Source organism: Chinchilla lanigera, unplaced genomic scaffold (assembly GCF_000276665.1).
Source record: "Chinchilla lanigera isolate Chin_1 unplaced genomic scaffold, ChiLan1.0 scaffold00188, whole genome shotgun sequence".
NCBI lineage: Eukaryota > Metazoa > Chordata > Mammalia > Rodentia > Chinchillidae > Chinchilla > Chinchilla lanigera.
The window spans coordinates 653,471-678,350 of record NW_004955589.1 but is presented as its reverse complement, the minus strand read 5'-3'; the positions used below and the strand labels follow the sequence as shown (position 1 = coordinate 678,350).

At 46.9% G+C, this 24,880-nt stretch overlaps 2 protein-coding genes across 2 annotated transcripts; one reads left to right on the top strand and one right to left on the bottom strand.

Annotated features, from left to right (window-relative positions):
* Positions 1-11,862: 11,862 nt before the first annotated feature.
* Positions 11,863-15,638, bottom strand: Mrpl9 (mitochondrial ribosomal protein L9). Its single transcript, XM_005414555.2, has 7 exons — positions 15,456-15,638; positions 15,131-15,287; positions 14,507-14,631; positions 14,246-14,296; positions 13,185-13,286; positions 12,596-12,679; positions 11,863-12,476 (listed from the first exon to the last, which is right to left on the bottom strand). Exons 1-7 carry the CDS (start codon positions 15,597-15,599, stop codon positions 12,342-12,344), a joined length of 798 nt encoding a protein of 265 aa, XP_005414612.1. The 5' UTR covers positions 15,600-15,638; the 3' UTR covers positions 11,863-12,341.
* Positions 15,639-20,347: 4,709 nt separating this feature from the next.
* Oaz3 (ornithine decarboxylase antizyme 3) lies at positions 20,348-24,263 on the top strand. The gene is given in 5 exon segments (NM_001290507.1): positions 20,348-20,581; positions 20,856-20,995; positions 22,172-22,347; positions 22,780-22,865; positions 24,010-24,263. Coding segments are annotated over 5 exon segments (711 nt in total). The 5' UTR covers positions 20,348-20,414; the 3' UTR covers positions 24,153-24,263.
* The last annotated feature ends 617 nt before the right edge of the window (positions 24,264-24,880 follow it).

Sequence of the window (24,880 nt, the reverse complement as noted above, 5' to 3'; positions counted from 1 at the left end):
AGAATGAGCTAAACTTCAGTTTAAAAAAAAAAAAAGAAGACAATAAACAGAAAGCTGAGGTCAGGTGGAGCCCTCTCTCCAGTTGAGAGAATAGGGACTGCTCAACCACTGCAGTAAGTTTTTATGTATACATTTGGTGGCATGTGACACCTCTTTCTTTACCTAGCTCACTTTCTTTTTTTTTTTTTTTTTTTTTGCACTCGGAATCAAATTCAGGACCTTGAAATTGCTGGGCAGGCGCTTGTGCCTCTGAGCTACATCCCCAGCCCTTAGCTCACTTCTTACACCGATGTTTTCAGGGCTGGCACACATGTCCACCTCTGGTGCTTCATGCCCTCAGGGCATTCCTTGGGCGCTGTGCTCTCAGCTCCACTTGTGTGACAATCACAAGCTCAGCCTTTCCTGACAATTTTGCTTTTGGGGGGGGGATATTCTCCGTGGGAGTTGGCTGGATCCATGGATGTAAAACTTGGACATAGAGAGATGCAGGAACTGAGTCATGTCATTATGGAAGGTGAGAAGTCTCATGAACTGCCATTTGCACACTGGAGACCCATGAAAGCCAGTGGTTTAACGCAGGCTGATTCTACAAGCCTGGGAACCAGAGGGACTGAAGGTATAAATCTCAGTCCAAGGCAACCACCACCACCTGTGTCCCAGCTCGAGCGGTAGTCAGTAAGTAGGAGGGAGAAATTTCTCCGTCCTTTGCCACTGTGTTCTCGTCAGCCTCTCAACAGACCGGGTAACTCCCACCCTGAGAGTTTACCGAGTTCACTGATTGAACTGCCATTCTCACCTGGAAATGCCTCACAGACACACCCAGAAATAATGTTTAATCTAGGTCCTCTGGTGTGGGGGATGGAAGTTTCCTATCCTGCTGGATTGTCCCTTCCCTTTGGCCATCAGTAACAGGTTGTTGGTGCCTTTCTTCTCTTCCTCCTCCTTCTTGTAATTTTAATTTAAATGTTCCTATTAGTGATTAGTTGAGTATATACCAGTTGGCCATTTGTATGTCTTCTTTTGAGAATACAAGTTTAGGCCCTTCGCATATTTTGAATTGGATTCTTGCTATAGACTTGTTAGAGTTCCTTATATGTTTTGGATATTAAGTCCTTACAAACCTCTGCAACTCATCTTGTAGGTTGTCTCCTCACTCTATTTAATGTTTCCTATGTGCTGAAGTTTTTCATTTTGCTGTAATCCTATTTATCTATTTTTGCTTTAGTTGCCTGCACTTCGGGAATCATAAAAAGATCCTTGCTCAGACAATGTCATGAGCTCTGTTTGCTTCTCAGTTTTGTATTTTCAGGTGTTATTGAGTTTATTTTGTTCATGATGTGAGATAAGGATCTAATTCCATTTGTTTCACATTTCCTAAGAGCATAAAACCTAGCTTTTCTATTGTCCTAATTCTAACATTGCTGACATTTCTGGGACTGTTTTTCTTGATTTGGGGTAATATTTTTGCTGTCTCTTTTTAATGCAGTAATTAATTGGATTTCAGACATTGGGGATTCTATTTTGTTCAGTGCCAGACTTTGTCACATTTCCTCAGTGAGTGCTAGGCTTGGTTCTGGCACATTTGGTATCAGTTTGATCATTTCAAGACTTGCTTTCTAGCTTTGCATGGTGGGTCCAGAGTAACCTCTACTCCAGCACTCATTAGCAGTGCCTTTTGAAGTTGCTCCTCATGCCCCCATCTATTTACACTGGCTTCCAGGAACACAAACAAAGCAGTATTTGCAATCCTGTGTGAGAACTGGAAATTGGCCCACTGTTTCCTTGTAATTCCCTTCCATGCCTGGCCTCAAGGAACTTTACCACAGGCAGGTGCATTGTATGTATCAGTATTCAACCAATTTTTTTTCTTGTTGGTGGCCCTGGTGAACCCGGGACCTCACACATGCTAAGCACACCCTCTATCACTGAGCTGCATCCCTAGCCCCCAGCCAAATATGTGAGAGGACCTTCTGTAGCTCTCCAAAGCTGTGTCAGTCCCTCACTGGCGGTGTTCTGCTTCTCAAGTCCTATAAGTCCTACTCTACCAACTCTAATGGCTTCTTCTGCAGTCAGTCAGTGCTGGCTCTGGGCTCCCTCTAGCACACTGGCTTCTTATAAAGCAACCACCTTGCTGGGCGTGGTGGTTATCTCACCTGTCATCCCAGCTCTTGGGATGATAACCAGGAGGGTGGCCGTGAGTTTGAGGCCAGCCAGGGTTACAGAGTGAGTTCAAGACCAGCTTGAACTACATGGTGAGAGCCTGCCTCAAAAAAAAAAAAAAAAAAAAGGAAAAAACAACTTGTAAGCGGTAAGCTGAGGCAGACATGGGCTTGCTTTCCGTTTCCCAAAATTCTTCACTGCTTGCTTTCCAGTCTCTGGAACATTTCTTTTTATAATTTTGACTGGTTTTATAGTTGTTGGGGGTTGGTGGGCAATTTCTGTAGCTGTAATTCCTCCATGGTGGAAGCAGAAGTCTTCCTGAGCCAGTTTTTCAGTTGGAAACAACTGTTTGGAGGTTTTGTCTCTGAGCGTAAGGACCCTGAAACAACCTGACGAGAAGGTACAGATGATAATTACCCTCATCCTGGCCTAAAGAGACTCAGGACCTTTTACGGACATAACACAGTGGAGAGAGGAATAGTGAAGGTCTCAGGAACTGTGGAGTCCTACTTGACACTGATACTTCAGGAGCTGAAGCACCACTGTGGACTTCTCTGAGGGTGGCAGTGTAGGGTCAAAGTGTCACAGGCTCAGGTGTGGCTCTCAGTGTTCACAGACCCACCTGGTGGTTATTCCACTAGTCCGGATGGGAACCTGAAATGGGCATATGGACGGCTGGCAGAACTAGCATGGTAATTTTAGTAATTTCAGTCTGTGAGATAGATCTGTGATAGTATGGGAGGCCAACATGAAGCCTCTGAAACTGCCTCCACTATTATAGGCCAAGAGGAAAAAGAAGCCCTCTCCAGCTCCTTTTTCTCCAATACTAGAGATTGAACCTAGAGCTTCCGCAATGAGCTATATCCCCAGCCCTTTTTAGATGTTTACTTTTGAGATAGGGTCTTGATAAGTCACTAAGTTGCCTAGGATGGGCTCAAACTTGAGATGCTCCTGCCTCAGCCTTCCAGAGTGCTAGGATTACATGTGTGCACCACTATGCCCAGCCTTACACGTTCCACTTGAAGATCTAAGGAATGTCGGGTGGGGGCCTCATAATGCCATTTAATTCACCAGTCTTGCCCTGGCTAAAACCAAAGGGATCCTGGAAAAAGACAGATTACTGCGATAGTAATTGACAGGTTAATTCTATGTGCTGACCCAAACATGCTCTCTGTTCGAGAAGGCAGACAAAGCCCCAGGAACATGGTATGTATTGACTGGGAAATGCACTTTTTCACCTCTATAAGAAAAGAAGATCGTAAGTCTCCTTTCACACTGAGATGAGAAACGATGCACAGTGAGTCCCCCACCCGACCACGTAACTGCCCCTCCCCCTGCCGCGGTGCAGTCTGCAGGGCTGCGGTCACGTGGACACTCTGTAGAGCGTCACATTGCTCTAGGATGCCATGATGGCGAGTACACTGGAGGCCCTGGCGGGACAGAGGTTCTGCCAGTGTCACACGCAAACCTACAGGAAGTCAGTCCTGCTGTGTCCCTGGACTGTCTACAAGTCCAGTGGTCTGGAGCACACCAGCACATTCCCTCTAAAATAAATATTTTGTTTTTGTTTTTTTTTTCTCTTTTTGAGACAGGGTCTCTCTGTGCAGTTCAGGTTGGCCTTGAACTCACTTTGTAGCTCAGGCTGGTCTCAAACTCGGACGATCTGCCTGCCTCAGCCTCCCAAGTGCTGGGATTACAGGCATGCGCCACCACACCCGGCTATAAAATAAAGGTTTTGTATCTCATCTACATCTTGTTACTTTTTTTTTTTCTGGTGCCGGGGATCGAACTCACGACCTCGTGCTTGCCAGGCAGGTGCTGTGCCGCTGAGCTAAGTCCCCAGCTACATCTTGTTACTAAGAAGAGAGCACAGGGCCTGCAAACCTCTCCAGGGTCTATAGGTAGCACACTGTACACTCGGAGCTACTGCCATGACCCAAATATCAGGTGACACAAAAGACTGCCAAGTGCGGCCACAACAGGAAAAAAGCCCCATCACAGGTGGACTGTGGTGCAAGTGGCTCTGCTGCTTGGTCACATGACACCACATTGTAGTAGAAGTACCAGTGGTGGGAAGAGACCACGTACTATTTATGGCAAGCCCCACTTCGAAGACACATGTTCTCCAGTGAGCAAGGCCATGCCACAAGAAACAGCTTTCAAATGATAGGTCCTGGTGTGCTCCCGAGACCCTGCTGAGACGAAGCGCTTGACCATGGGACATCGAGTGTCCACATCACTGGAAAGGCCTATTATAACCTGGGTCCTGCCAGACCATAAGTCATAGGGTTATGTGGGTCCAGTAACAACTCTCCGTAAGATGCAAGCATTACATAGAACTGGCCCAAGTGGGGACAAAGAGTAAAGTGGGCTCACAGGTGACATTTCCCATCACCCCACACTGTGGTCCTGGGCTTCTTCCTCAGTGTATGCTTAGTCACATGGGTCGGAAGAGGATGCCTCATGACCTGATGGCAGATGATAAAGAGCTTGGTTAAAGCAAGGGAAGTCTCAGAGGGTGGAAGGAAAGAGAAAATTGGCTGGCTGGACCACAGCCCCCTCAGAGATGGCCTTGAAAGACATAGTGTACCTGCCGCAGTGAGAACACATATACAGGCCAATGGGCAACAGTGAATGACTTGGCTGGTCGATTAGAAGCCTGGAAGAAGAAAATGGCAAATTAAAGACAACATCTGAGAAAAAGGTCCACAGCATGGCTGAGCTTGGGTGTAACATGTCCTATGTTTGTGTTGTGTATTGATGCTCAATAGTGAATATCTCACCCACCACAGAAAAGGCGCCAAACTCCCAAGGACACTGAGGACCTAGTGATGTCATCCAGCCTTTGTGCTGGGATCTTGCTGCTGGGAGAATGGAGCAAGGGGAAGCATGCACGGGCCTACTCCCTGGTCTAAGGCTGACCTAACTGCTGCTGTCATGAATGTCCACCTTGCTGGCAAGAGACCCAAACAGCCTGACGTGTCACCTTTCACCAAGAAAACCATGCATCTATTTGGTGGCAAGTTACCATCCTGGGAGGGGCAGTGTTCCATCTTGACTGGGAACTGATGTTCACTTTGGGTAGGGTTTGCCTTTCCCACCTGCAGTTCCTCCACTGGCATAAGAAAGTATGTTACTTTGGTCCAAGAGAGGTACGCCCTGGAGAGCGTGGGATCTGCTGGTCTGTTCACATACCATGCTGCCCAGAAGCTGCCCACAGTGACAGACAGCCTGTTGCTGGCATAGGCAAGGCACTGCCCAGAAATGAGTCTGCAGGATTCTTTACGTATCTTGGAGCAGCGGCCACCACACAGTGGCGCTGTATCCCTAAGTAAAGTTCACGGGCCTTGGAAATGGGGTGAATGCATCGCTCCTTGACTCCACTGAAGAAACTGTCCTTCCTAGCCCAAAGTGCTGGCACCTAAATGGTTCTGCCAGTGCTTCTCCAAGTGGTAATACCGAAGTCTCGTTAACCTTTGAGCTCTGCCAGCAGACAGGGCGGTAAGGCAGTCACTATCCCGGCAGGAGTAAGTCACCCTGATCATGGGGGAGGGCTGCTGTTTCACAGTGGGAACAGGGAAGAACATACTTGGCAGCAGGCCTCTCACCCAAGTATCTCACTTCCCTCTTGCCCAGTTTTATTAGTGTATGCCTGTGATACGTGATAGTTATGTTCATTTTGGTGAAATTAATACATAAAAATTTCAACACCCCCCCCCCATATAGAGAGCCTTTCCCAGTTGTCACGGCCCAGGAAGTTTGTATTTGCAATCCCACGAAAGGTTATTGGAATTCTAGCGAGTTAATTCCAACCAACCACTTCCAGCGCAACCCATGGTGAGAATAAAAACATTAAGGCATATTTGTAGTTATGGGAGCCAAGGGGTCCTAAGTCCAGCCACAGTGATGACCATCCGGAATAAAGGTTTCTACGTAAGGCTGAACCCAGGTATTATTCATTTGTGAAGGGAGTGGCTTGAGGATGAGTGACTGTGAGAACTGTGGAAGTATGTGAGTGCCATGTGCTGGGCTAGGTAGGAGGCCTGAAATCACCTCTGCCAATGCAGACAGAAGGCTATGCAGAAAGAGTAATCTGCATAACTCAACTGAGATAGTATCTAATGTTTTGGGGTCTGTGCTTCGGCTCTGATGTGTAATGTTTGAGGCCCCAGGAAGTCACGGCCTCTATCCCAAGGCTCCATCCCAGCCGACAGCGTGGAGCACTGGCTCGCACATCCTGCCTCGTCCCGGCTCAGTTGTGGGAACAATGGGGGAGTCTGGGGAAACACACCTGCCATCTCCAAAGATTACCATCAGCACCTTGGCTAGACCGATATGCATTGGTTAAAGCCAACTGAAGGGATAAGGAAAGTCCCAGCCAGCTCTGTACATATCAACACATGGGAACAGGGTCAGGCTCAATCAAAATGGAGGCAATTGCTCCTCTTTCAAGGAGAGTCGTCTGGGTGGTCCTCCACAGTTCCCCCTTCTTTGCTTTGAAGAAGCTGGAGGAGAGTCAGTCGTGGCTGTATGGCCTCTAGGTGGCGCCGTGTTGAGACTCCTCCGTGACACACTTTAATAGGAAGAATTATAAACAAGAAAATTGAGTACACCAATCCCAATATAAAACCAAAAGTGAGCCTTGAGATATGCAAATAGATTCAACTGTTCTATAGCATATGCAAACTTCTTCCAATCTCTAATTTGGGTATCAAATGTGCCTGCCTGTAGAGACACTGACAGCACTTTTCTCTGAAGAGCATCTATATCCATAGTAATACTTTGATGGATTGCCCCTTGTATGTTTTCTGATCATTCCCCAAGGCTGTAGACTTTTGCTATATGGTAATGGGGTGATAAAAAAGCCAGTCATATCATAGTGACACTTTAAACCTTGTTGCAATTACCAACTTTCAATTTGATCCCTGATCCAAAGGATGGAGGTTTCTGAAATGCTCACTTGGGTTTGCAACTTTAATTTCTCGCTGAATTATCCAGTTATCATCAGCAGTTTTTGTCCCACTGTCCACAAAGTGAGCAGTTAGTACTTAGTGAGCTAATGCCACAGAGCCAATAGCTGCGCTGGCTATCAAAAGCCCTAGGGAGGTTATCCCTGCTATAATTAATCCAAGCATCCTCTTGGTCTGATTGATAAATCTTTTAATCAAGGTCTTTACCAAGAAAGAACTAAATGAATGATACCATGGCTCCATCAGATCAACTGGACGCCAAACTCCAGACATCCTGCCCACGATCACTACTGCAGTCATTAGAAGCATGTTCAGGCATGATACAATGGGTTAAATAACAGTACGTGAGAACATACCTTGTCGCCGCTCTATCTTCCCTATTAACAGTACATGAGTGTCATAAACACATATGTTTACTATCTATGACCTTGTAATACTACTTTGACTTTTCCTCCATCTACCGGCTGCAGATGCCCAATCTGCAGCCATCCAGCATGAAAAGGTAGGGCTAGTTTCCATAAAATACGTTGTATAGGCCCAGTTTTGTCAGTAATAATGGGTCTAAGGGTTGGAGGACTGAGGCCTCTACCTGACCATGTAACATTAGACAAGGCCTCTGAGGACATAACATAGCCAGGAGAGCCTGAAAAGGAAATCTCATGCCCATCTTGATCCTTTCCCAGAAGGAATCCTCTAGGGGGCCAATCTACAAAGGACTAATTAAACTTGTGTCCACGGTATGGATCCCAGCAAGTCTACCAAAGGCCAGAATCACCTCTTCAAAATGAGGGGTGTGAGCTTCCGGAATACAGATGGGAATGTTAGGGTTAAAATCTCTTACAAGGTTACCATCTGAGGGAATCTAATTTAAGGTTCATAAGGCAAACTGTCCTTTAGACAGTTGTACTTTCCAAGTCTGATCCACAATCAACAGGCAATGTCTAGAATTTTGCTGTAGACAGGCTACACACAAAGATAGAAACACAAAACAAGATGTACCATTAGGTTTAGTCCGTTCTTGTAAATGCATTAAAATTAGTGGGCCAGGCAGGGTGATAGATATATACAGGGTTAATGATCTCTATAGAATGGCAAATCTCTAGGGGCCTGCCCATCTACATAAGGGGTTTAAGCAAGGGTGGATTAAGTATGTAAGCCCAATACTCTTCTCCCTGAACCACAGGGATACAAACTGTAGCTGCTAGGAGAGCAAGTATTGCAAGGAAAAGATTTTTACTGTGAGGTTCATTGCTGAGGTCTCAGTAGAGGGCTTGATGTGTTATGCAGGTGGGTTAGATTGTGGCCATGGAATGGCTCTGACGGTTGTAATGTCCCTCAATTTTCTGTGGAAATACAAGCATATCCTTGGCCCCAATTTAAAAGTGATGCCGGACCATTCCAAGCACCTGTTTGGAGGTCATTCCCAGTAAGATTCAGAAAAGATAAAACATCCGTAGCAAAGTTCTGATCCTGTGCTCCCCCTTTTGTTTACCTAGTTGATTTTTTAGTTTAAGACCAGTGGTTTTGATTATGGTTTGACCTTGGGGATTACAGCAGATCCCTGGGCACCAGTTATAGAGAGTCCTTCCCAGTCCTCGTCATGACCCAGGAAGTTTATATTTGTAATCCCATGAAAAGTTATTGGAATTCTAGCGAGTTAATTCCAGTCTACCACTTCCAGCACAACCCATGGCGAGAATAAAAACATTAAGGCACATTTGTAGTTATGGGGAGCCAAAGGGTCCTAGCCCAGCCACAGTGATGACCATCCGGAATAAAGGCCTCCTAACCCAAGGCCAAACCCAGGTTTTATTCATTCATGAAGAAGGGAGTGGCTTGAGGATGAGTGACTGTGAGAACCATGGGAAGTAGGTAAGCGCCATGAGCTGGGCTAGGTAGGAGGCCTGAAATCACCTCTGCCAATGCAGACAGAAGGCTATGCAGAAAGAGTAATCTGCATAACACATCTGAAATAGCATCTAATGTTTCAGGGTCGGTGCTTCAGCTCTCATGCATAATCTTTGAAGCCCCAGGAAGTCATAGCCTCTATCCCAAAGCTGGATCCCAGGGGACAGTGTGAAGCATTGGCTCACACATCCCGCCTCATCCTGGCTCACTTGTGGGAACCGTGGAGGCGAGTCAGGGAAACACACCTGGCATCCCCAAAGATTACCATGAGGACCTGAGTTAGACCGATATGCATTGCTTAAAGCCAATTAAAGGGGTAAGGAAAGGGTCCTAGCCAGCTCTGTGCATATCAATACATGGGAATAAGGTTAGGCTCAGCCAAGGGTCCTCCACATGGGTCCTAAGTCCAGCCACAGAGATGACCATCCAGAATAAAGGCCTTTATTTTTTTTTTTTTGAGACAGGGTCTTGCTGTGCAGTTAGGGTTGGCCTTTTTTGTTTTGTCTTTTTGAGACAGGGTCTCACTATGCAGTTCAGGTTGGCCTTGAGCTCACTTTGTAGCCCAGGCTGGCCTCAAACTCCCAACAATCCTCCTGCCTCAGCCTTCCAAGTGCTGAAATTACAGGTGTGCACCACCATGCCTGGCCTGCCCTTTTTCTTTTGAGACAGGGTCTCACTATGTAGTTCAGGCTGGTTTTGAACGTGCACCAATCTTCCTGCCTTGGCCTTCTGAGTAGTGGGGTTGCAGGCGTGCACTGCCACACCTGGCTTCCCCCAGCTTTCAAAACAGATGGACAACTGCAGCCATTTCCTGAAAAGACAGGATGGTCACGTACCTAATCAGGTAACTCGCCCTGGACCAGCAGAAGTGCAAATCTGAGGTGGCAGTGAAGGAAGTCATTACCACAGACAGTAAAGGAGATGAAAACCACTGTAGACTCAAAACAAGCTGCAGCAAGGATTGGCTGGTCTGTCCGACTTTCTCCCCCTGGTACTGGGGATTGAACCAAGGGCCTTACGCATGCTAGGCAAGTACTCTACCACTGAGCTACATCCCCAGCCCTTTCTGAGGGAGACTCACTATGTTGCTCAGGCCGGACTTAAATTTGTGATTTTCCTGCTCCAGCCTCCTAAGCAGCTGGGATTCCAGGTATGCCCCAGATTTTAACAAATGTCCTAGGAAGAGAGCCATCAGGATCCTGAATGGTTCTGAGCAGTGCGAGGACTGTGTGAGTGACTGGCGGGCTGCTCAGAGTCCACGCTTCAGGACCAAAGCACTAATTTTCAAGCTGCTGAGAACGCTGCCAGCCGCCAGCCGCCAGCCGCCAGCTCCTACCTAAGCCCCGTTCAAGAGCTGCCTTTGGGGCTGGGGATTTAGCTCAGCGGCAAAAGCGCCTGCCTGGCATGCGCAAGGTCGTGAGTTCGCTTCCCGGTACTGGAGAAAAACCAAAAAAAAAAAAAAAAAAAAAAAAAAGAGCTGCCTTTGACTGAATCCAGCTCCCTCACCCAAGGCCATGCCCCTGCCACAGTCTACCTCAGCTGCCCTACTGGGGCATCTTGCAGAGCCATCCTAGTCTGAGCTCTCTGTGGCTTTGTTTAGATAGCATCAGCTCAGCTTCTCTGTAAGCCTCCTCTCTCCTGTCTACTATAGGTGTAGATCCTGTATTTCCTCAAATAAACTTCCCATGGACAAATGGACCAATCTCTGTTTCTGCTAAGAACTGAACCTACAAGTATTTCAACACTAAAGTTAGCTGTATGAAACGCATTATTTCACAAAGCATCGTGACAGTGGTAATATTGGAAATACTGTTAAAGCCTTCCAAGCCGGGTGTGGTGGTTCACACCTACAATCCCAGCACTTGGGAGGCTGAGGCAGGAGGATTGCCAGTTCAAGGCTACACTGTTACATAATGAGCTTAAGGACAGCCTGGACTACATAACAAGACTGTATCTCAAAAAACCAAAACTAAAAAAAAAAAAAAAAAAAAAAGGAAAGCCTTCTATTTCAAGACAAGGATAGGAATCACTGAAATGGCAAATTTCAAATAGTACCATGCTAGATGGGAGCTATGAGTTCTGGAAACTGTGTGACTGGGTCATCACTATTCCCAGTGAAACTACTGACCACAGCCTCTCCTTAGCTGGGATGGAATGAGAGTGCTTTGCTTGCTCAGCGAGGGGTGAGTGAGCTCAGGCAGGCAGAAACCAGTCTCTCTAAGCTTCTGGTTAAGGACAGCAAAGGAGCCAAGGGTCTCATCCTCATCTCCCTATACTGCATGACCTCATGCTGTATTTGTGGCACAACACACATCAATGTTCCTTTCTATAGCAGACCTTGGGCTTACGCACATCTATTTTTCTCGTCTACCGGCAAGACATTTATTCCAGAATGATCTAACGACCTCCATATTTTAACCTTGCCTTAAACTCCAATTCTCCAGCCTCGGCCTCCTGGAGAGCTGGGATTACAGGCATTGCCACTGCGTCCAGCCCCCAGCCTCCCTCATTTAGACACCTTTCATCTCAGGTTCGCTTTTCCATCGCTCACCCTTGGGCCTTAGTCAGATCCTTAGAGAACTCACTGTGCTTGCTCACACCGATGGCTGACAGCTAGTGAAAGTTTTTTTTTTCAGTGCCAGGAATCAAACTCAGGACCTTGTACTTGCCAGGCAGGCACTTGTACCACTGAGCTAGATCCCCGGCCCCTCTGAAAGTTTTAAGACCAACGACAACCAGCTTACTGAGAGTAATTTGCTCACAGCAACCCTGAGATATACAAAGCTAACATATTCTCCCGTTCCCTCGTAGTAGCAAACTTCAATGGATAGAGAAGATACCCATTTTAATGTCCTTTCTCCAGTCTACTCAAGCCCAGTAAATGACACCTTAAAAAAAAACAAACCACATGTTAAAATGCTCAAAATACAAATGCTGAGTTCAGATGATGAGACTGAGCCGCGTCCTAGACACAGTGTCTGTCTCATCCACTCGTTCCAGTGGATTCCAATGCAGGAAGAGGCTTAGAGGCATCTAGACCGTTTGAATCCAGTGACACACAGTTTATCAAATCGATAGTCTGGTTCTTCTTGAGCACAATTACCCAATAAAGCCGGACACGTTGACTGAAGATGGAGCTGGCGAATGTGGAGACTCTGACCTGTACGTGCGGTTCAGTCAGGTGTCTCATCTGTTCTCCAAACTTTCACATCTGCTCAGAGCTATGAGTGCGGTCAGGTGTGGACCCATTTTTGCTCCACTGCTGCTCTGCTTCTGCTTTCTGCTCTTGGAGGGAGAACAGGTTCAGACTGCCTGGGAGCTGGTGGAGGCCATCCCCTTGGCAGCCTGCTTGGCTAACCAGTACTTGTATCTTTTGGTCTTGGGCTTCTCGAAGTTCACCACAGACATAGGCACTCTCACAGTGTCAAGCCCATTTACCTGAACGCGAAACAAACATTCTTAGGGATCAGTCAGACAAGTATTAGCTAATGTCCTCAATCTCAATGCTCCATGCTCATTTTCCCAGTCAGAAAAAGGAACAAGTGTGACACACTCACCGTCACTTCACACCAGTACTCGCCCCACCGTGTGATCGGCTCCTCTGGTAACTTCAGGGCATGCGGGGCAACCACAACACCAAGCTGCAAAACAGCAGCCAGGTGAACTCTCACGGCTGCCACTCTGGGCAAGCAAATAAAGAGGGTTCTATAATTTCCTGGACAGGGATGAACTGGAGTGCTTACTCTGCTGATCCCATGGGAAGGTAGACTTCCACAGGTGGGAGCAGAGAAACTCAGTCCTGAATTTCTCAGAAAGGGAAGTAGACTCACAAAGAGAAAGGGGACTTGAGACCAAAAATCACTTCACCCGAAAAAGTAACAATTCCCCTGTGGGTCCCATTATCTCCTGGCTCTCCTTAGAGAAAATAAATGGAAACTATCACCTTTCCCCATCACACTTTAAACCGTGTGACTACCCTCAGTCCTCAGCTCTTTCCCTCCCACATCTCTGTAACCTAACCATGAATGCCTGCCCTAACTCCATCTGGCTAATCACCCCCCTTCCTAACGAAGGGGTCAACCCTTGGCATCTTCCCAGGCACAGTGTCCACTCTCACAAGTATGGTGATATTTTGAGAACACTCACATTCTTGAAGAAGTGTCGAGCAACTATTTCAGAGTTTAACTCCCATTTGACATTGTTCCTCATCCCTACTTCCAGGTGACACTTTCTCAGAAACTTCACTGTCTGAAAGAATTATAAATAGGGGCTGGGTTAGCTGGAGCTGAAGGAAAGGAAACAGAATTCCAAGGACTGAGAGTTACAAAGGGTCTAACTCCTGTCTCACAGCCCAGACAGGTGAAAGAATGAATGGGAACAACAGAACATTCTCTCTCAACGTCGATATGGTAGAAAGATTTTAGCAATCCTTTGTAGCGGCATATCGCCTACATCTTATTCCCAAGCAAAGACAAAGTGGGGGGCCTTAGTTATAGGACATAATGAAATACCTTTCATCGACTGTTTTAACCCAATTCTGGCCCTTCACTCCTGTATCACATTAATGACTTTTCCCTGATTACAGAAATGGAATGATGTTCATTACTTAAAGATTCAAGATGTTTTGCGTATCTTGTTTAATAACCTTTTTAGCCTTAAGTTTCCTAATGTACTATACAATTCTCTGCTTTAGCTAACTTTGTCTACTTTCTATGTTTAAACATACCATAAATGTCTTTTTATATTTACTCTCCCTTAGGAACATTTTTCCTATCCTCCTGACTTACTTAGAGCCTACTAACCGCAGAAGGCCTAATTTAATCCCACTGGAAAAGCGCCTCCTAACCACCCCAAAACCTATTATGGTCCACGTAACTCCTGCGACTTACTGCCTTCAGTTCACTGATTATCTGCTCATGTGTGTATGCTGTCCCCAGCTTGTCTATAAATACCCCTGGAAGCAGAGCCCTCCCCTCACATTTTTTCATGGGTCCCCTGATACCCAGACTGGGCACTCCATCAATTAGCCAGAGCACTTTACCCAAAAGGTCAGGATTTCCCAAGAAGTCTGCATGCCAGTTATGGAGGGCAGCCACGACACTTCTTTCCCCTGCCCTTGTGTGTGCAATTAGCAGACTTTAAAGAAATCAGGGAGACTCTCAGGTCAGCCTCTTTGTTTACTGTTGGTAAGTTCTGTTTCTACTTACCGCCTCACCTGCCCTGGTCTGTATCCTTGCCAATCTTCCTTCTTGTCTCAGCTAGAAAAAAGTTAAAGATGAAAATAAGTAAAAGAAAAACTAACCCACATTAAATAATACCAAACTCTTACTGTGGCAGGTATATGCTGAGATTTTTGGTTTCTGGTATTCAAGTCTCTCTTTCATTTTCAAATTAAATATCGAAGTGAAGGAAATTGCTAGAAGAAGCCTTAAAGTTTGATTCTTGCAAGACCTTCCCTTTGAGCTTACCAATTTCTCCTCTTCAAACAGCTTCTTGTTTTCGGGGGATGCGTATACAGCCAGTCCCTGAGGAAGGAGTTTGTTACGACCCACAGATTTCGTCACCGAGACCAGGTCACCCCGGACTCCAAGTTCTGCCAATGAGAACAACAGAGACACAGAGACCCTGAGTTTGATCCCTAGCACCATCAACTGTGGAGGGAGAGATGAACAAAGAGATAAACACCACTTATTTTCCCAGTGTTTATTCTTTCTAGGATTTTAATTCCTATTCACTAAGTGCAACACCGTGGAACACTGCTAATTGGGTTCTTTAGCACCTGCTAAAGACACGCAGTATTCCCTGTACGGAGCAAGAAGTTGTCCCATCAGAGGATTTCACGCACTATCTGTGACACAAATTGTCAGACCCCTACCTCCAGTTAAAATCGTGTTGCAGCATTCACGTTTTATTTCTCCAAGCAGGAAGCCAATGTCACCATGACAGTACTGTTCATGGCCCTCTTTTCACATAGAACTCACCATCGCCACAAAGTAGACAAAGCAAGGGCACACCGGTGGGGGCACCGGGAAGGAAAAAGCTGACCCCGAACAGGAGCGGCCTGAGCTGACGCGCCTCCGGCCGGGCCTTACCCTCCACGGACTGCGTGAGGATGAGCTCCAGGTTTTCCTTGGGCCGGCGTTTCGTGTCCTCCACCAGCTTGTAGACCCGGTGTCGCCGGTGCAGGCGCGGCGCCCGGCCCTCCCCGGCCAGCGGCACCTTCCACCAGCGCTCTACGATGACTGTGCCCTGCATCGGGGAGGCCAAGGTGAGGAGCCGCGCACTCTCCTCCCGCCATGCCCGCGGGCACCCCAAGGCAGGGCCGCAACCCAAGGCCAGGCCCCTCCACAGCTCAGAACTTCAGCGTGAACTGCGTCGCCGGAGCCAAGGAGCCCATAACCCAAACCTGGCTCTCACCCGAGGGTGGGAAAGGCTGAAGCCGCGCTCCAGGCCCCTTTCGAGTCTCGGCCCGAGCAGCTCCCAGGCTCCTCCTCGCAGCGCCCGCTCGGCGCCGCGCCGCAGCAGAGTCCTGCCGGGGGAAACAAAGAAGGCCGCCGCCATGATGCCAGGACAGAGGGCGACCTGAGGAAGGACCCCGGCGCCGAGAGGCAGGAAAGGACCCGCCGGGGCTGCCCGCGGCGCGCCTGAGCCGGCGCGGCTTTCTCTGGGCTGGAGCCGAGGGGAGACGGAGGACCGGCTGGCTGGCCCGCCCCTTCGCTACTTCTCCAACGCCCTTAAAAAATCGGAAGGGGGCTGGGGATGTAGCTCAGTGGTGTACATGCCTGCTTGGCAAGTACAAGGTGCTGAGTTCAATTCCCAGTACCAGAAAATCGGGAGGAAATATTCCTTGATTAAGCATTTTTCTCCTCTCTTTTTGGGGTGTGGTTGTGGTGGGTGCCCATAATTATTGATAGACAATGGAACGAGCAATAGGTGGACTGACTGGAGAGGACTGTTGGTTTCACTATATCTTTAAAGTGGGACTTTGTTTTCAGGCTCTAGGTGCTGAGGCCACATCTAATTCTGAGATTCTATGACTGGACATTGACGGAAGAAAGATGCTGCTCTCGCTTTTCAAGTCTACCTAAAAGTGCCGGGCGTGGTGGCGCATGCCTGTAATCCCAGCACTCGGGAGGCTGAGGCAGGACCAGCCTGGACTACAAAGTGAGCTCAAGGCCAGCCTGAACTGCATAGTGAGACCCTATCTCAAAAAGGCAACACAACAACAAAAACAAATCTACCTAAAAGTGGTAGAAGGATGGGATCCTCTGGAAAACCGCCAACCCCAAGAAAAGTCTAACCCTTAGTCGTTACCCTGCAATACTTGAAGCATTCTGAGTTACAAAGAATCTAAGCCACAGAAAAATGGAACCATGCTAGGGCCGGAAACTTCAGGCATGCACCAATTTCCACAAGGAATGTAAACATATGTATTAATAAAATAAAACAAACACAAACCGGTATGAAAATCTATTTGACACAGAAGACCAGAAAGATGCTTTATGCTTCAACCTAAGGGACCAACACACTGTCCCTCTAAATATTGTCTTGGCTTCCAGGACGCTATTCTTTTTCACAGTCTCCTTTGATGATCTGTCTTTTCACTTTTTCAAGTGTCCCCAGGACTCACTCAGTCTTTGACTTTTACTCTTCTCTGTGTACACTCTCCTCATCCAGTCGTGGCTTGCAATGCTATTTATACACCTGTGGGAAAAAGAGGTCCAGAGGTCTGGTTGACGGCCGTGGCGGAAAAGCGAGTCTGAGCAAACTCAGACTCCTAGGCAAACCGAGTAAACGCTCCGCCTAAGTTGTCCCACTCTGACCTCTTGCTTCCACACAGCCCCCAGCCAAAAGTACCGCCTCCAAACTACACCCCAACCTGCCTCCATTGCCACGCCTCTAGCCTGCCCTATAAATGCCTAATACTTCCGCAATAAAGTAGACCTGCGCTACCAGCCTGGTCTCCGGTGTCCTCTTTCTTCACCGTCGCCGCTTACCATGGGCCCTGGTCCCTCGACCCAAGGAGGTTCAACCTCATATACCAATAATTTCCAAATTTGTATCTCCATCCTGGACTTCTCACAAACTCCACACTAGGATATGTAACTACTTCTCCATCCTTTCCCCCGTATATGTCTAACAGACATCTCAAAGTTACCATATCCCAAATTAAAGTGATTTCTGATCCCCCTCCCGTCAACTGCCCCACCAACAGCCTTTCCCATTTCAGTTAATGGAAACCTATTCTTTCAAGTCTTGGATTTACCTTAAATCCTTGATCTCATAGTCCATCAGGAAATCCTGTGGGGGTCTGCTTTTAAACTCGTTCCAGAATCCAACCACTTGCTACCACCTGCAATGCTGCACCCTGAAAAAAATTTTTATGGATTACTGCAGTAGTCTTCCAATAGATCTCTACCACTTATATCAATCAGAAGGATATTTTAATTTTATGTATTTATTGTTTAAGACAGGATTTTGCTATGTAGTTTAAGCTAGGCTTGAATTCACTATGTAGCCCAGGTTGGCCTCAAACTGGTTGTGATCCTCCTGCCTCAAACTCCTGAGTGCTGGGATTACAGGCAAGTACCACCACACCTGGTTAGAAGGATACTTTTAAAAGGCCCAGGTCAGATTATGTCATTCTTCCACCCAAAACTTTGCAGTGACTTCCCCTTTACTCAGAATAAAAGGTCATATGAAGGTCTACAAGGCCCTACATGCTGGCCCCATCAGCTCTCTTTCCCTATAGCTTACATTGCCCCACCTGCAGTGGCTTCCTTGCTGTTTCTTGAAAACCCTAGGCATATTTCTTACTGGGAACATGTGTGTGGGCTGTTGCTTCTGGGTGGAATGCTCTTATCCCCAGATGTTGGCTTACCTCCCCAGTCTCTGATTTAACTTCACCTTTCCCGTGCGATGCACTGTGAACATCTTGTTACTACATCCCTGCACCACGCCTTCGCACTCCAACTCCTTCTCTGTGTCTGCGCTCTCCTCAGCCCACAACGCCTATCCACTAACACTGCTTTCTAGGTTTGTCCTCTTAGTTCCAGAAGAGAAGTTCTACAGGGCATAGATCTTTATTTTATCCACTGATGTATCCCAAGTACCTAGGATATAGCACCTGGTCATAGTAGACCCTCAGGATTTATTGAAGAGACAAATGAATATGTAAAGACCTCAAACTGGTGGCCACAGAATCAAATTTTGCTCAAAAGGTTAATTGTGGAGATAGGTGTTCTTTAGTTACTCTTTTGTGTATTGCCTCAGGCCTGACCAAGCCATGATTGTTGAGTTCTGGAGGAGGTTTAGCAGAAGTATTGAAAGCCCCTGGGTCAACACTAAATGCTTTGCTGAGATATACCCTAAGGAATGATAACATGATGGCTAATTAGTCAAGTCTTATTTATTGTCCTTGCTAAATTGGTTGAGATCCTCCCATTTGCAATGCTGCTTCTTTTGTTCTTTCTGAATAAAGAGTTACTGAAATTGGTAATCGGGGCTGCAGTCTGAGAGGCTGTAAGCCCCCTGATCCCAGAATTTTGCCTTTCTTGGTTTTCTTTTTTTCTTACTTTTATATTCATCCATGGGTACCTCGTTCTGGGGACCTGACACCCTGAATAGAATGACAGTTAATGTTCTCATCTGTTTTTGTTAGTAGCTAATATTTAAATATTGGAGTCGGGCATGCTGGCTCAGGCCTGTAATCCCACTACTTGGGAGGCTGAGGCAGGAGGATTGTTGGGAGTTTGAGGCCAGCCTGGGCTGCAAAGTGAGCTCAAGGCCAGCCTGAATGGCATAGTAAGACCCTGTCTCAAAAAGATAGATAGATAGATAGATAGATAGATAAATAAATAAATAAATATTGAGGAAATATCATGCTAATATTATCCCTTACTTATTGGAGACTGATCAGGTCCACAGTCTCCCAAACAAGTGGATGGTGAAAGCTAAATAAAAGAGACAAATGGAATGATTTCAGAGCTCCAGGCAGATCAAAACCCTCTCACAGAATTTGAGATTCTTTCCAGGCTAAGACAAAGATCTTCTCTGGGTAGCCTGCATTTATTTAGTTATCAGAACCAACATGGGGCCAGGTGTGGTGGCATATACCTGTAATCCCAGCACTGGGGAGGCTGAGGCAGGAGGATCATTGCAAGTTTGAGGTCTGCCTGGGCTGTAAAGTGAGCTCAAGGTCAGCCTGAACTGCATAGGGAGACCCTATCTCAAAAAGACAAGACAAAACAGAAAACAGAAAAAAAACAGAAAACAAAAAAAATACTGAAGAAAGACAGGAATCTGCCTTGAATGGCCTTGTGATTCAAGGACCTTGGAGGTCCACTCAAGGGCTTCTCCAAGTAATACATTACATTAATTTAGGAGAACTATGTTATCTTCAGGAAGGTCTCCACCCAGGACTGAGATGCCTGCAGCTACAGTCTTTATCTAGGTAGTTGTTGGAGCCAGGGGTCCTTAGCTGTGGCCTCTCTTGTCCTTTGAGGTGTTCCGGCTTTACCCACCCTTACACTCCTCAGTCGGGACTAGTGATTCACAAAGTTTCACTTACTAGGAATCTGCTGCTCGTCTCCAGACAAGGGGCCTAGGCCTTGGATGGACTCACAAATAAACATGAAAATCCAATTGGTTAATGTTCAATCCTGCTCAGAGCCCCTCTGTAGTGGTCTCCATCTGGGAAATTCACCACAAGTTCTTTCTAGTTTCTGTTGAAAAATTATAAGATCTGACACTACTGTCCATATTCCAGCATGGCAACCAGACAGAGCTGAGTTCCGCTGCATTTTAGACAGGGTATCAGCTTCCCATTTCACTGTAGCCCCACTCTGCAGCTCCACCAGTTCCCATTAGCTGTTTAGGCCTCCAGAGGTGTTTAGGGCTTCCTCCCTACCTGGCAATAGGGGAAGTTCGATAATCTGCGCCACCTTTGAGTCAAGGGCACAGTGAACACTGAATTGGGAACCAACTAACCAGCTCAGTGTAAGATCAAGGCCTGGGAAGCCTCCTGAAGTGTCAGACACCAACCCATTAGCTGCTGGATTTTGGAAAAAGGAATGTCCCAGAGGAAAGGACAGAGGAGGTGGGCGCAAGTGCTTAGACGGGGCTGTTTGCCAATCAGAGAAGTTGTAGAGTAGTTTAACCATTGCTGTAGTTGTAAAGTGCATCCTAGTTGACTATGAGCCTGGTTAAGGGATAGGGTGAGGCAGGAGAGCAGCAGAGTTGAGTCCTGAAGTGACACAGGGCTGACCTATTGTCTATGTCATAGAGTCCACCACATCACAATGGACAGGGTTGCCTGAACCTTTGCCACCCATCCCTGACCCTCACTTTGCCGCTGGGAGGCACTGAACAGAGAAACTGCCTTGTAACAGGTCCCGCCCCTCTCTCTACTCCCTTTCTTATATCAAGAGGGGAAAAACACGGAACTACCTCTACCCAATCTGGTCACCATACGCCTATTATCTTTACTGTTACAAATACCGGATCACCCTCCGGGAGAAGATGCTGCCTTGTTGTTATAAAAGGTACTCGTTTTCATCTCTATTTGTAGTTTATATAAACTGTAAGGAAAAACAAAAATTTGAAATCTTCCCAAGCAGCAGAAAGTAATAGCAAAATAGAATAGAAGGCTGGCGTGAAACTTGAAATGTTTCCATTTTGCTGACCTGGGAGAACGGAAATGTGCTGGTCCACAGACAGTACATAAGGCAGAGCCATAGGATGCCTGAGAGCCAAGAAGTTAGCAGCCTTTCCTCTCTCAGATTCCAAGGTAAATTTGGGTCTCTCTTTTCCAACCAGCATTACTTATAAGGAAGAGGAGGACCTGACACTCCGGCCACGCTGCTGTCTCCAGTGCTCCTGAGTCCCCAGCGGGGCTCCAGGCGGGCAGAAGCACTGAGCAGGGAAAAGACCAAGACCAGCTTCAAGTACTATACTCAGTAAGTGGACTATGAGCTTGCTGAAATGATACCTTGCACAGGAGGGCCTCTGCCTACTTGGAAAATGAATCAAAATCAGAGCTAGAGCTTATGTGCAAAAGTTGCCTAGTTACTTTATAGGCAAGGGTTCTAGCCAGAGATCTTAAGTCTAGGTGATACAGTTGCTAGTGAAAAACAGGGTAGGAGAACAGAAAGTAGGAACAAAGGTAGAGCAGACTTCCGGGACGTATACCTGGGTCTAGAATCCAGAATTCCTGCACTTGCCCTTGTGTAATGAGAAAGGGGAGAATTTGGAGAAAACCCATATGATGAAAAAAGGCAGAAGAGTAGCACGAGAAAGGAAATGGATAGTAAAGCTGTAAGCAGTGAGCTAGCCGGATGTGGTGGGATGTCTGTAGTCTCAGCTATGTGAAAGGCCTCTGAGACAAGAGAAAAGTTTGAGCCCAGGAGTTTGAGGCCAGCCTGGACAACATAGCAAGACTGTCTCAGAACAAGACACAGACAATCCGCTGTCTGATGTAAACAGTAATATTCTGGCTAAGTGTGGGGACACATGCCTGTAATACCAGCACTAGGGGAGACTGAGGCCTGGAATTCCAAGTTCAAGTTCTGCCTGGGCAACTCTGTGAGACACTGCCTCAAAACTTAACATTTTAAAAGGGGGAGGGCTGGGTGTGGTGGCGCACACCTGTAATCCCAGCACTCGGGAGGCTGAGGCAGGAAGATTGTTGTGAGTTCGAGGCCAACCTGGGCTACAAAGTGAGCTCAAGTCCAGCCTGAACTGCATAGTTAGACCCTGTCTCAAAAAGACAAAAAAAAAAATTAAAAAATAAATAAAGTGGGGAGGGCAGGAGGTGTATGCTGGGTAGAGTACTATGGGTTCCAGCCTCAGCACAGCAAAAGCCAAACATTACCATCCTAAACAGTTAGTGCAGCCCGGGGTTAGCTTAGCCGGCAGTGAAGTCCGCATTCCAGGTTTGATATCAAGTAGAACTGGGTAATGGGTAGCTGTTACTTCCTAGGATTAAAGGAGACTTTGGCTCCACTTCTCCCAGGCTCCTGCATCTACCCACTCCCTTCTTCCACAGATGTGCCCAAGTGTGCCTGACAGCTGACTGGAGGACTGAATGAGCACAGAAGCGGACTATTGCTTTCACTTTTATTTCTTTTTTGCAGGCTGGGAACCTGACAGTGCTTTCTACCAACCCCCTGCTCCACCAGGATCCAGTACAAATAGACTTCCACTTCCGTCTCACCCCCAACACCTCTGTCCATTGGCACGGCCTTCTGTGTGACCACCGACTCTTCCTGGATATCCCATACCGGGCCTTGAACCAAGGCAGCCGAGAAAGGTGACAGAGTTGGAATGGGTTAGCGGGGAGGGAACTTTACCTTCTGTCGTGTCACAGTAAGTGGGGCTGCATACACACAAACCACCCGGGTGGCACGGAGACCAGCCTGAGCCATGCCAGCTGGGGTTCAGGGGTAACAGTCAGTAGGAAGCTGCTGGACTCAGATTGAGAAACACAAGTGAGAACCCAGAGGTCGACTAACCAGAAGTAGTTTCCAGCCACGTAAGAGCCCCCTCCTGGACCTTCTGTGGCCTACACCTCGGTCCAGTTGTGTGCAGTCCCTTGACTTCTGATAAAAGCTATCACAACTAATTTAGCAACTTCCATTTCCTGGCAAAGGTGGGTGGGAAGTAAGTGACCAGTAAGAGATCTTTTGCTTCAATTAGGTATTTTTTAGATTCTGCTGTAGCTAAACATCTCTCTGTATCCTAGTTTGACAGCAACACTGGAGTATGTGGAGGAGAAGACCAATGTGGATTCCGTGTTTGTGACCTTCCAAAACGACCGGAAGGACAAAGGTGGGGATCTGCTGTCCTGACTGCCTTCTGTACTGAGGCAGCTAACAGCTCCTTTTCCTTCATAGAAGCCCCCCTCCAGCATTTTGGCAGTTTTTCTCCCACCACAAAAAGAAATAATGGCCCCTGTTACAGCTGGACATTCAGGTTACAGCTTGGAGAGTGTTGTTTTGTTTTGTTTTTGTCTTTTTGTTGTTGGTTTTTTTTTTCCAGTATCAGGAATTGAACTCATGACCTTGCGCTTGCCAGGCAGGCGCTGTGCCACTGAGCTAAATCCCCAGCCCCAAGACTCATGGGTTTTTTTGTTTGTTTGTTTTGTTTGCTTGTTTTTGTTTTGTTTGCTTGTTTTTGTTCGACCGGGAGTTGAACTCATGACCTCACACTTGCTAGGCAGGTGCTGTGCCACTGAGCTAAATCCCCAGCCCAAGGTTACAACCTATCAGGAAGCCCTACTAGAAACGTCAGAGGTCAAACTGAGGGAGCATTGGTGAAATTACACAGAATCCAATTCGAAGAATACGATGGCCAGCCTGACAGAAAGGCTATCAAATGCATCAAGCACCTTTGGTGTGACAGGGTTGGGCATGAGGCCAGGAACAGATTTAACCAGATTCCCAGAGCATATGCTATGGGAACTACAACCTCAACACTCCAGGTTCTAGAGTAGAAGTTTACTTAGCTGGATGTAGCACAATGGTCAATGTGGTATTGATAGTAGACACCAGTTCAGAGTTGACTATACCATCACTTTGTTGACCACTTCATAAATACAACCTTGGGCTGGGGATTTAGCTCAGTGGCACAGCACCCACCTGGCAAGTGCAAGGTCATGAGTTTGATTCCTGGTACTGGAAAAAGAACAAAAACCCCCCCAAAACCCATAAATACCACCTTAAAATCTGTGAGGAAGATGCTCTGATTCTCACGTCACACAGGAGAAAACTAAAGATCAAAGGATTAACCAAGAATGTCCCAGGGTAAGGAAGTGTTAAAGCCAGGGTCAGAGCCTTGGGTCCATTTCACCCCAAAGCACATCCTACTGGCTGCACTACACTGCTTCCCCAGAGGCCATACCCCAGCAAAGACCACATCTCTAGGGAACATGGGTCAAGCTTCTAAGAGTGTTGTTTGTTCTGTTCTTTCACAGGTGACCTGCTGCGGGCCTTCAGCTACATGGGCTTTGATGTGGTCAGACCAGATCACCCTGGCCTTCCTCTCTGGGAAAATGTCATCTTCATGGTATATCCCCTTGAAAGGAACCATGGCCACTGGCCCACTGAGCCTCCCTAAACATGCTTATTCCAACTCTGTGAGGAGCTGGAGCTGTGACACACAGAACTCAAGGGCCTAGGATGTAATTTAGGACCTCATCATCCTAGGAATAAAAGGATAGTGCAATCACCAAGTGTTCACTGTTTCTTGGGGTGTGAGGGGGGGCAGAACTGCCCAGAGGGGTATGACCGTTAGAGCCAAGTTCACTCGAGGACAATGGGGTTTTCAGGTCTGCTTTCCTGACCCCAAAACCATTTCCCCATTTATTTTAACTATTTATTGAGTACCTGCCAAGGTAAGGACCAATCAACTAGGTAGTTTAGAACTAAGCCTAGTTAGGATGCTTTCATCCACATAATTCAGTTCAAATTGGAGATAAGCACCCATTCTTTTCTTTGGATATGGAGAAAATCAGAAAAGATACGAGTCATCATCCAAGGATAAAAGTGAATGTTTACATAAACTTTATTAAAGATACATTGCGAAGAGCAATGGGATATGTTCGAAGCAAGGCATATTTGGAAGAGGATTAATGGCAATGTCTTAGTGGAATTACATGTTCACTGTACCTTATGATCATGTCAAATAAAAACCTTGTAGTGCATCCTCACCCACCTTATTCACTGGATCTGGCACTGTGCAACTTCTGGCTTCTTCCCCAAAGTCAAAGTGACCACGTAAAAAAAATTTTTTTTTGAGATAAGGTCTCACTATGCAGTTCAGGCTGGCCTTGAGCTCACTTGGTA

Bases quoted from the DNA above. Each gene is read 5' to 3' on its own strand.
- Mrpl9 (XM_005414555.2), bottom strand. From the start codon at position 15,599: ATGGCGGCGGCCTTCTTTGTTTCCCCCGGCAGGACTCTGCTGCGGCGC. The intron at 14,297-14,506 runs GTAAGCTCAAAG...ACTTTTTTCTAG, and splicing joins TGTTTGAAGAGGAGAAATTG to CTGAGACAAGAAGGAAGATT. The intron at 12,680-13,184 runs GTGAGTGTTCTC...GCTGTTTTGCAG, and splicing joins CTCGACACTTCTTCAAGAAT to CTTGGTGTTGTGGTTGCCCC.